The 12175-nt window shown below is 48.2% G+C and overlaps 1 protein-coding gene across 1 annotated transcript; it reads right to left on the bottom strand.

The window, feature by feature from the left end:
- Nucleotides 1-5913: 5913 nt before the first annotated feature.
- On the bottom strand, nucleotides 5914-6259 carry LOC132654613 (large ribosomal subunit protein eL39-like). The gene is made up of 2 exons (XM_060385025.1): nucleotides 6204-6259; nucleotides 5914-6064 (listed from the first exon to the last, which is right to left on the bottom strand). Exons 1-2 carry the CDS (start codon nucleotides 6257-6259, stop codon nucleotides 5914-5916), a joined length of 207 nt encoding a protein of 68 aa, XP_060241008.1.
- Nucleotides 6260-12175: the final 5916 nt, after the last annotated feature.

Here is a 12175-nt window from a genome sequence, read left to right as displayed (position 1 = left end):
GAGTCCTATTGCCTCTGGGCTGGTAGCTGGGTCTCCTCTGTGAAGCTTTGGGACCAGGCATTTTTGGCTGGCTAGTGTCCCTAGCAGGAGGCTACCACAGCAGCCTCACCCTGGGAAGGGTCAGGGCGGAGTTCCATGATCCCTGGGCCAGCGGATGACTGCTGCTGATGTTGGCTGCGGTCACAGCGTGGTCCCCAGATTTAAACCCAGTGTATCCTGCCCTCACAAGGACTTTTGTATTTTGGTGGGGGAAGTTCCATGCTGGTTAGTTTTTCCTTTCACTTCAGACTGTATCAAGTACCTGCTGGACACTAGATAAATCTGAGAATAAGGTCAGAACATGTGGGAAAATATTTTCTGTATGTGGGCAAGGTGTGTGTGCTTGTGTGTGCTTGTGTGTGTGTGTGTGTGTGTGTGTGCGTGTGTGTGTGTGAGCGTGTGCTTGTGTGTGTGTGTGTGTGTGAGTGTGTGCTTGTGTGTGTGTGAGTGTGTGCTTGTGTGTGTGTGTGTGAGCGTGTGCTTGTGTGTGTGTGTGTGTGTGTGTGTGTGTGTGAGCGTGTGCTTGTGTGTGTGTGTGTGTGTGTGTGTGTGTGAGCGTGTGCTTGTGTGTGTGTGAGTGTGTGCTTGTGTGTGTGTGTGTGAGCGTGTGCTTGTGTGTGTGTGTGTGTGTGTGTGTGTGTGTGTGTGCGTGTGCTTGTGTGTGTGTGTGTGAGAGAGCGTGTGCTTGTGTGTGCACACATGCACACAGACATTTACCCATGCATATGTTTGTGGAAGTCAGAGGTTGGTACTGGATGTCTTCCTCTATCACTCTTCACCTTGTTTTTTTTCTCTCACTGAACCTGGAGCTGCTGTTTGGGGCACCCTGTCTGGCCAGCAAGCTCCTGGGATCCACCTGTCTCTGGCTTTCAGTGTGTCTGGCTTTTCTGTGGGTGCTGGGGTCCAGACTCAGGTCTTCATTCTTGTGAAGCAAGCACTTTGCCCACTGAGTCATCTCCTCAGTCCCAAAGAAGTACTTAATACTAAAGGAGGTAGATAGACAATAAATGTGTGTGTGTGTGCGCGCATGTGTGCATGCTCACGTGCCTGTGGATACTACAGCAGATGCTCTCAGCCTGCAGGAGGCTGGGTGAGGAAGAGAGAATGTGTTGGCTGCATGTCAGTCTTGCCCAAAAGTGGCAGTGGGTCCTTGAAGGAGGAAGTCAGGCACCTGGGTGGAGAGAGCTGTTGCCAGCCACGGGGAAAGTAAGGGCAATGCCAGGATGGTTGGGATCAGTTTAGGGCAGGTAGTAAAATGCTTCATTCACACACAGATATTCCCAGTCTTCATGCCAGCAGAAACTGAAGCCAGGGGACACCAGGGCAGCAAAATCAATCAGCCTCCCCCCCAAAAAAAAAAAAACAAACAACAACACTGGTTTGAATCCCACTTCCATCACATTTTGGCACTTGGGATCCGAGGGTTGCTGAGCTGTTGGAGATCTCAGCTTCCTCAGAGACTGGGAATTGGAGGCTACTGTCTAGGCCCCGAAATCATTACAGTGAGGAGGAGTAAAACTGTAAAGAATGACATATCATTTACATAAATTCAAAACAGGGCAGAACAAATCAACGGTGCTAAAAATTAAGAGAGCAAAGGCTGTGGTGGTGGAGGGTGGGAGTGCTTAATGACTTCCAGGGAGGGGTGAGTGCTAGTACGTTTCCACTCTTTGATCTGGGTGCTGTGCTCGCTATAAACATCCATGGGGCATAGTTTATGCTCCTTGATAATTACATGCTATATTTCAATAAAAACCATTGACTGGAAAAGAAGGAGAAGATGCCACAGCCACATTTCTGTGGTTCAGATTCTGGCTTGATAGCTGTGTGACTTTAATCAATGTCATCATACCTTCTCTAACTTCAGTGTCTTCATCTTTGAAATGGGGATGATAATAATATGACCTGTGCATTAGTTTATTTTTTATTGCTACAGTGAAATACCTGAGGCTGGGTGCTTTGTAAAGAAAAGGTGTTTAATTCATAGTTTTGGAGGCTAGAAGGCCAAGGTGGGGTACTTCTACCTATTTGGGCTCTGACAGATGTCTCCTCAGCTAGATCACAGGATGGTGGATGCCACCGTAATTGAGAAGGAGCAATCACATGGCCAGACAGGACCAGGTTAGCTCTTCCATAATAACCCACTCTATTGAGAACCCTCTAGAATTCCATGAGAGTGGAATGAATTAATCCCTTCTAAGGACAATGCTCCCCACTGACCTGTCTTCTCCTGAGCCTCCTTCAGGGATCCACCAGCTCCCAAAATTGACACTCTGAGGTTCAAGCTTCCAACTCATGACTCCTTAAGGGGACAGGCCACATACAAACCATAGCAACCTGTTGTTAGGAAGGTCAAACAAATTAACACCTTTGAACAATAGCTCCTTTATTTGGAATAAAATAAGTGATTAGGATTAGCCGTTGCTCTGATGATCATAACACCAATGATGGCGATGATATAAAGATTCCTAAATATGAATAGTCTGCCCCTGTTAGGGAGACTATTACTACTACTTCAACTTTGTTATGAGTCATCTCAAGTCTGAAATAAATGGTGTTAAGGGAGGGGGTGTGTCGGTGCACACCTGCTATCCCAGCACTAGACAGGCAGAAGAAAAGGATTGCAAGCTTGAGGGGAGCCTGGGCTTCAGAGCAAGAGAGCATTTTGAGAACAGCCTGAGTCGTACAGCAAGACCTGGCCTCAGAAACAAAACAAGGGTCCTGGAAAGATGGCTCAGTGGTTAGAGTCAGATCTGCCCTTGCTGAGGGACCTAAGCTTCATTTTCAGCACCCTTATCAGATAGCTCATAACTGCCTGTGACTCTAACTTCCAGGGATCCGGAGCATCCTCTTCCGGCCTGCTTAGTTACTGCACTCACATACACATACCCTCCTCACATATACATAATTAAATATGAAATAAAATACTTTTTAAAGACAGGTCTCTTTATGTAGCTCTGGCTGGCCTGGAACTCACTATATAGACCAGGCTGGCCTCGAACTCACAGAGATCTGCTGCCTCTGCTTTCTCAGTGCTGGGATTAATGGTATATACACCACTATGCTTGGCTTCGAAATGAAATCTTTTGAAAAAATGTGTTTGGGCGTGTGTGGGATGTGTTTGGTTTGGCGGGAAGGCCGGGGCTTGAAGCAAACCTGCAGCCTGGACCTGGAGCTCTGTCTTTGTCTCTCAGTCTCTTCTCATTTGCACAAAGAGTAACAGCGCTCACCTCTCACAGACACCTCTCAACACAAAGACAGGCACATGGCTACGTAGCAAGTGTTCTTGGAGAGTCAATTTTATAAATTATGAATTTCCAGCCTTGGCAATGAGAGTAATGTCATCATTTCTGAACCTGTTCTTTGGTCTCCCCATCACAGGCAAGCAAGAGAGGTCATGTGGTCTGGAGTCCCAGGCTCAAGTCGGCAAGAACTAGAATTCTCTAGAACGTAAAGCCAGGGAGGAAGGAGTTTCTGTGTCTATTCTCCCTACCTTTTTATTGAAATTCAGTACGGCCTTCCTGGTGAACACACAATAAGGCCCATGAACATGAACAGCACCTGTTATTTCATCACCAGCAGAAGCCACAGATATTTTCCTATCTCATGACAGCAGCTGCTGACATGTGCACAGACCATTTTCCTCATCAATCAGAATGATAAAAACTCAGCCCGATGCTGAGTCTTGCTCTTCAGCACAATGTAAAAGCACAGTGCTACTGCACCGATATTTTCAGCAACCCGACTTCCACATAATTTAATCCCGCTGTCCCTCTATAGGTCCAATTTCGCACATTAAAAAAAATAGCTAAGAGGCACACAAGACTCAGCAGATTTTCCAGAGGCCCGTGGCACCATAAAGAGTGAGAATTCTGGGGTCTAACCCAGAGCTGGTTTGCTTCCAAGGTAAGAAGGTCCTGGAAGTATTCAAATGCAAAGAAATGTACTGCTCTCTTTTTCCGTGAGGCAGTCCCACCCCACCGCCTTTTATGCTGGATACATTTATGTGTAGAACCTGATTATTTTCATAAGAAGACAAAGGCTTTTTTGTACAAAGAGGGACATAACCCAGATGGTTGTGGACCAGGATTGACAATTCTGAAAGTTAGGCAAATAAGGAGAGCTCTATATTTATACCCAAAGAAAACACGGGACTGAGGAGGGGCAAAGCCCAGGTTTGGAAAGAATTGGCTGTGCTGTGTAAGGATTATAGGTAGGAAAGGATTGTTTGGGAAGAACTCCATATCCCATCTTTCATTTCACTACGTGTGGTCACCTATAGGATGCTGGTGGAGAGAAAACTGTGGAGTGTTCCCCTTCTGCTCTTCCCTGGGGCCCAGAGGTGTAGGGAGGAAGCGCAAGGGCAACAGGCTCTGGAGTCAGACTAAATGGCTCGGAATGCCAACTCCCACCACCTGGCCCTGTGATGTCACCGTGTCTCAGTTTCCACATTTTCCTCAGTTTTAGAGTCTCTGTCTATAAAGATGGAGTGGGAGTGGTCAAGCACTCCCATGAGGCTCTGTGTCGAATCCCTCCCGTCGAGTAAAGAGCTGGATGTAGTGGCTTGTACTTGTAACCCTAGCTTTAGTGAGGTGGAGGCAGGAGGATTTCTGGCAGTCACTAGCCAGCTAGTCTTGCTGAACTGATGAGCTGCTCCCAGTTCAGTGAAAGACCCTGTCTCAAAAAAAAAAAAAGGATTAAGGGGCTGGAAAGATGACTCCAGGATTAAAAGCACTTCCTGCTCTCACGGGAGTTTCAGGTTCAGTTCCCAACATCCACACGATGCTTCATGACCTCTTGTAACTCTAGCTCTCAGGGATCTAACATCCTCTTTTGGCCACTGTGTGTACCAGGCATGCGCATAGCACATGTACAAAAATGCAGGCAAACATTCACATACACATAATAAAAATAAATCTTTCTACAAAATACAGTGGAGAATAATAGAAAGGAGACCCGTCAGCGACCTATGGCCTCTACATGCATGTGCGCATACACGTATAGCTCACACATGTGGAGGAGGGGAAATACCCACGTGATAGGGCTTGGCTGTGAATGAGCTAATATAAATAGCTCAGTGGCCGGGAGGCATGGCCACACAGGCTGGCAACGTGATTCGTACCTTGGCTTCAAGACAGTACAGGTTGGGAAGTGCCCAGAGTTTGGTGTCCTGTCTGTGTCAGTAATTCCCTGTCCTGGATCCTCATCCCACAGACCCTGCTCTTCAAATAGAGAGTGACAGACCATCAGTAAAGGACTTTTCTAAAGGTGTTCAGCCTGGCCGAGTCTTGGAAGCAAGACGGGGGTGTCGCATATCTTGCCAGGCACCTGACTGAGCCCAAAGAGCGAAGCTGAAGGAAGCTCTGGCTCAGGCTTCTTCCCTGAGGCACTGCAGTCGTGAAGGTGTCCACGGTGAGGTGTCCTGGTCACAGACTCCTGGGGAGAACGTCAACATCGCCCTGGCGATTCTGAGGACAGGGCATGATTTTGCTCCATGAACATGAGGACCAGAAAGAGAATGACACCCCCCCTCTGTTTCTCTCTGTGCCTGTCTGTCTCTGTCTGCCTCTGTCTCTCTCTAAAGGGTCAGCCATTCTCTGCGATATACTGTGCCCAGAACAGTGCTTGGCACAGAAACAGTAGGTACATGTTACATTATTATTCAAATAAATGGCCATTTAGATGATTTGAAAAAAAGATTCTACATATTTTTATTACTGAACAAACTAATTAGTTCATGTGGAACATATAAAAGGAAATCAGATCCTCAATTGAAATTAGCGCATAGGCTAAAACGTTCAGCTCCATCCGGTAGGATTCATGGACGACCATGACTCACCGTAAATCCCCAGTCTCACCATCCTGCGTGAATGCTTACACACCCAGCTTCATTCTCCAGTGTATTCGCTCAGAGTTGTACCTGACTTTGTTACCAGTTTCATCCAAATTCGCTGGGGGAATAGGACGATTTTGCTTTTGTTTCTTGGCCAGGAATCGCTTGATTCTGAAAGTCTTGTGAGAAGACCTGGCGAGAAGCCAAGTCAGGTGAATGGCACGTGATGGTGGAGGGAAAATTTAAAAACTTATTCTCCTCTCATATGTTACATTCTGACCATAGTTTCTGCTCCCTCTTCTCCTCCCAGGCCCGGCCCCTCAGCCCTCACCCCCATCTACTTTTCTTCTGTTTCTCAAAAGCACATGCCTCATCCAAACACGGCATGTCGCATTGCGATGAGATTAGGTCCCTCTTCTCGTATTGAGGCTGGATAAGGCAACCCAGCAGCAGGACGAGGGTTCCGAAAGCAGGCAGAGGAGTTGGAAACAGCCCCCGCTCCCACTGTTAGGAGCCCCGCAAAAAGACCAAGTTACACAACCATAACATATATGCAGGCTCCCTGGTCGCCAGTTCAGCCTCCGCCAGCCCCTATAAACCCAGGTTGCTGTGGGTTTTCTGGTGATGTCCTTGACTCCTCTAGCTCCTAAAATCCTTCCCCCAACTCTCCTGCAGGATTCCCTTAGCTCCCTCTAATGGCTGTGGGTCTCTGCCTCTGTTTCCATCAGTTGCTGTATGAAGCCTCTCTGGCAATGATTATGCTAGGTTCTGGTCTAGGAGTATAGCAGAGTATCATAGGAATCATTTTATTGATTTTTTTTTTTCCTGTTGGAGGTGTGTGGTCAGGTCAGACCTATCCTAGGTCTCTGGGATATCCAGCCTCTGGTTCCTGACCCTATAGGCAGTGTCAGTGCTGGGCTCCCTCAGTGGGGTACTATTTAGCTGTTAAAATATCATCATGAAATTTGCAGGCAAATGGCTAAAACTAAAAAAGAAAAAGAAAATCATTGGCTGTAAAGTAAAGGATAAGTATGGTCTTTTAGTTTTAATTTTAAAAACACACAATGAGGATAGGCCTGGGAGGGTGGGTCATTACTCTAGCTACTCAGAAAGCTGAGGCAGGAAGATGGAAAGCTCAAGACCTGTGCAACTGAATGAGACCTTGTTTGTGCCTGTTTGTTTTACGTGAATAAAGGACAGGAGGGTAGCTCAGTGGTCCAGGGCTTGCATGTGAGCTGCCTTGGTCTCTATCCCCAGTACTGAATAAAGAAAACAAATTGTGCCAGAGGGGAAGGAGAGAGAAGCGAAGAGAGGGGAGGAGAGGAGAGAGGAGCAAAGGGGAGAAGGAAAAGCAAAGGAGGTGGCTAATATCGGTCCTCTATTTGACAGGACCTACAATTACTTAAGAGACAGCTCTCTGGGCGTGTACGTGAGGGGGTTCCTGACTGAGTTCCTTGAGGTGGGAAGGCCCACCCTAACTGTGAGTAACACCATTCCATGGACTGGGAACATGAGACAAAACAAAGAAGAGAAAGTGAGCCGAGGACCAGCATTCCCGGTTGTGGATGTGACCAGCCACATCCTGCTCACATTCCCTCCGTGATGGACTCCTGAGAGGTGAGCCAGAAAAACCGTGCCCTCCTTCAGCGGCTTTTGTCGAATATCTCATCACAGCTAATGAGGAAACAACTAAGGGGAAGGAGAGAAGGAGAGGAGGGAGAAGAGGAGGGAGGATAGGAAAAGTTAGAGCTGTCTAGGCATCAGGTGCACACCTTTATTCCCAGCATTTGGGACGCTAAAGCATTTGGGTCACAAGCTTGAAACAGCCTGGGTTGCACAATGCAGCATTAACCTCAGCCACCCAGCTCCTGAGCCCACCTCACTCCCAGAGGTAGCCACTGTAACTCATTTCCTGAATGCTCTTTCTGCGTTACTGACCATATGCATCACACACACACACACACACACACACACACACACACACACGCATACATATGCGCGTGCGCACGCGCACACTCCCCTCCCCACCCCCTTTTTGAGACAAGTCTGCCTATGTTGCCCGGGCTATTCCAGAACTTACTACATAGACCAGGCTGGCCTCCAACTCTGGGAGATCTTCCTGCCTCTGCTTCCTGAGGGCTGGGATTAAAGGTGTGCACCACACCTCTGCCTCACCCTCCCCTTTTTTGAGGCAAGGTCTCACTACGTTGCCCAGGTTTCCCCAGACTTGTGGATTCAATCCGTCTTTCCTTTTCAGTGTGCGGAGTATCTTGGACGACTGGGGTTTTTTACTGTTCCCCTGCTTATATAAAAGGTAGCCAACTGTATAGTGTTCTACTTCTTGCCTCATAAAACATTCAGTGATGTAACAGAGCTCCTTCCACAAGAGTTCACGGAGAGGTGACCTATTATTTTTGGAGCTTCATAGTCATTCCATTATCACCATGCCTGCCTCCCCATATGCCCAGGATTACAAAATGGCCTGTGGGCCAACATGCTTATAAACTGCCCCACTTAGGACAAGGCTTAGAAATGGCATGTGCCCCCCCCCATGTAACCGGGTTTGGAAATATCATGTATACCAACATGCCCCTGCAACCCTCCCCCAACAGAACAGGGCTCAGAAAAGGACAGGGGTACAAACTTGCTCACTCTGCCACTCTGTATGACTTAGGTCAGAAGTGGGATGCGGTCCCTCGTGCTCTACACGCTCTCCTATGACTGACCTGGCCACACACCTCCAACGTGTCACACATACAGTGTCCTCATATGCCCAGACTTGGAATGGCATGTGGGTCAGCATACCCATGTATTTCCCAGGTGACCAGGTTCAGATATGGCATGTGGGCCAACAGGCACTCTCACTGTCCAATGTGGATGAGACTGGAAATGCTGTGTGGGCCAGCATGCCCATACAGACCTCCATGTGACTGAACTAAAAATATTCATGTGGGCCAACATGCCCACATACCTGTCCATGTGACCAGCCTTGGAAACGGCACGTGGGCAGATAAGCCCATGAACATCAAGCTGTGTCTGGGCTCTGTATCTGGCATCTGGGTAAACATTCTCCTTCACCCCTCTTCGTGATGGAGCTCAGAAACGTCATTAGGCCTGTATGCCCACACACACATGACTCCCCAACGTGGCTGTGTTTACAGGTGGCATGTAGGCCAGCGAACACTCACACCACCCGGCGTGACCCAGTTCAGAAAGGCTCGTGGACCAGCACGCCCATGCATTGGCTGTGCTAAGCAACAGTATGCAGGCCAGTGTGACCCTTCCCTGATCTATGGGAATTGTCAGAAAACTGCATGTGGGCAAACATGATACGACCTCGCCCTGAAATGGCAACGGGGCCACCATGAGCACAGAACCCTGACGTGTGACCTGGCCCACATATCCCAACGTACGACCAAGTTTGAAAATGAGATGCAAGCCGTCCATCACCTCAAGATATGACAAGTCCCAGATACAGACCAGATTTCCAAATGACCCGTGAGCCCACATGCCATATAACCAGGCTCAGAAACGGCGTATGGGCCAGCATGCCCACATGCTCCCCTGTGACGGGGTTTGAAAGTGGCATGCGAGCAAGCATGCCCACACAGGCTCAGAAATGGCGTGGGGGGCGATTTTGAACCTGTCCCGTGGTGGGCTAAAAGGAGGTGATATGGCCATGTGTCATTTCCAAGGTTGGTGTTGGCACCGATGAAATTTCTAAACTACGGCACATCTGTGGGTGTGTGGACCTGTTTACCCACATGCTATTTCTGAGCCTGATCGCGTGGTGGTAGGCTTGTAGGAACATGTTGTCCCACAGGTCATATCTTAGCCTGGCTATACTGTGTGTGTGTGTGTGTGTGTGTGTGTGTGTGTGTGTGTGTCTGTGTGTCTGTGTGTCTGTGTGTGCACATGCTTGTTGGCCCACATGACATTTTTGAGACCCATCATGGGGTCTGTAGGCATGTTAGCCCACATGCTTACTTTGAGCCAGGTCCCACGGGCTGCTGTATGCGTGTGCCGTTTCTTGCTCTGGGCACACTGGAGTATGTGGAGGCAATTTTTCTCATTACTGAGATGGTCGTATGGGGAAGTTCATAGGCAGTTTAGCCTGTATGCCATTTCTAACCCTGGTCACATGGAGGAGTACATGACTGTGTTGATTCACCTGCCGTTACCAAGCCATTCATATGTGAGCGGACACGGACGTTTTGGTCTCTATGCCTTCCCAAGACAGGTCTTGTGGGAGTCTGTATGTACGTGCTGGCCTACGTGACAGTTTTGAGCCTGGTCACGTGGAAAAAGAGTTGTTCTCCTACATGCCATTTCCAAGCCTGGTCACACCAGGGAATGTATGTGTATGTTGGGTCACATGCCACTTGGGGCCTGGTCATATGGACTTTGTATGGCAGGTTGACCTACATGCCAGTTTTGAGGGCTGTCACATGAATGAGAATAAACATTTTTGGACCGTCTACCACTTCCCCATCCTGTCATACGTGAGGGTGGGGCTTTAATGTCTACGCTGAACACAGTTACCCAGGAGAAGTGTGGGTGTGTGTTGGCTCACAAGCCATTTCTGAGTCTGGACACATGGCAGGGCATGGACGGATATAGTAACTTTCATTCCATTTCAGAGACTGGTTTTCTCTCTCTCTCTCTCCCTCTCTCTCTCTCTCTGTGTGTGTACATGCTGTTTTCTGAGACAGGTCATATGTGGTGGTGTATGAACATGTTGGCCCATTTCTGAGACACGTGCTGGTTGGTATGTGAACATTTGGCCTATAATACATTTCTTAGCCCAGCCATTTGTGGCATAGGATGGGCCTGTTTGGTTGTTGTTATGTTTTTAACTACAAACCTTTTCCAAGCCAGTCTCACTGGGGTGGAGTCTAAGCATGTTGCCTCACACGCCATTGTTAAGCCCTGTCAATATGTGCGTGTTAGCCTATATGCCACATTTGAGTCAAAGTACATTGAGGCTGTGTAGGGGTATGTTGGACAAGCCTTTTCTGGGCCCTGTCACATCGGGGTGGCATATGGGACTATTGGCCCACATGTCATTTCTAACCCCATTCTCACAGGGCCTCATCTGGCCATGTTTGTCCTTAGGCCACTTCTTAAACCAGTCCAATGGGAGATGCCCAGGCATGTTGGGTCACCCGCCGTTTCCAGTCCTGGTTGTGTGAGGGGTTGTATTGGTGAGTTGAGCAACCTGCCACTTCCATACGCAGTTAAAGGGGTGTGTCCGTGCATGTCGACTCACATTCTACACCTAAGGCTGGTCACGTGTGGGAGACGTGTGGGCTTCCTAGCCCACATGACATCTCGAGTCCTGGGACGTTGGCACTATGGGTGCTTGTGGGCAGGCAGAGCTCTTGTGAGTTTAAGGCCATCCTGGTTACATGGTGTGTGCCAACCAGGTACCTTGCCTCAAAACAAAAGCTGCCCAGAGCACACACAAGAATCAGAACTGAGCATGCCTGTAAGTCGAACGCTCGGGAGGTTGAGGCAGAAGGATCATGACGAGTTCAAAGCCAGGCAGAGTTAAATCTTGTCTCAAAGAGAAAAGAAGAAAGGCCGGAAAGGAATGTAGGCTGATCATATTTTAGTGAGAAAAGGAGTAAGACCCTCAAAGGTGACATCTAGAACTACCCAGTGGCTGCACAGACCTGGTATTCCCGGGAAGGAGCCTTCTTTTTTCTATTCACGTGACACTGGGCATCGCTTCGGAAGAGGATTGGGTTTACATGGAAAGTCCTCTTGAAATAGTCTTGGATATTTAGGAGACACGAGGAAATGCTGCCACCAGGTGGACGGCGGCCCTGGCGTACCTCAGGGAGGGAGAATAAATGACCCTCATCAGTCTGATAGCTCCTGCGCAAAGTGAATATTCTCATACTTGCGGGATGAGTAGATTAGTGATGTCATGACTATAATGACTTATTTAGTAGACTATGTCTTAGACTGTGGTGGCCAGAGTTGAAAATTATTATCCAGGAACTTAAATCAGTTCAGAATCAAACCAATGGCGAAAGTAGTTCTTCTGTTTTGGATATAAATAACTATTTGTTGTCATCCAGATTATGCCAAAACCATATATATTTTTTAAAGGCGAGGTCTCATGGAGCCCAGACTGGTCTAGAATTTGCTATGTAGGTGAGCCTTGAACTTAGATCCTCCTGTCTCTACCTCTTGCGTTCTGGGGTTACGGGCAGCATCACCATTCCCAGTTTATCAGGTGCCATGTTTAGAACACAGGGCTTTGCACACACACTAGACAGATACTCTAACACCTGA

The sequence above is a fragment of the Meriones unguiculatus genome, chromosome 1 (assembly GCF_030254825.1).
Source record: "Meriones unguiculatus strain TT.TT164.6M chromosome 1, Bangor_MerUng_6.1, whole genome shotgun sequence".
NCBI classification, from domain to species: Eukaryota; Metazoa; Chordata; class Mammalia; order Rodentia; family Muridae; genus Meriones; species Meriones unguiculatus.
Note: the sequence above shows the minus strand (reverse complement) of the source record. Positions and strands in the feature narration are given on the sequence as shown.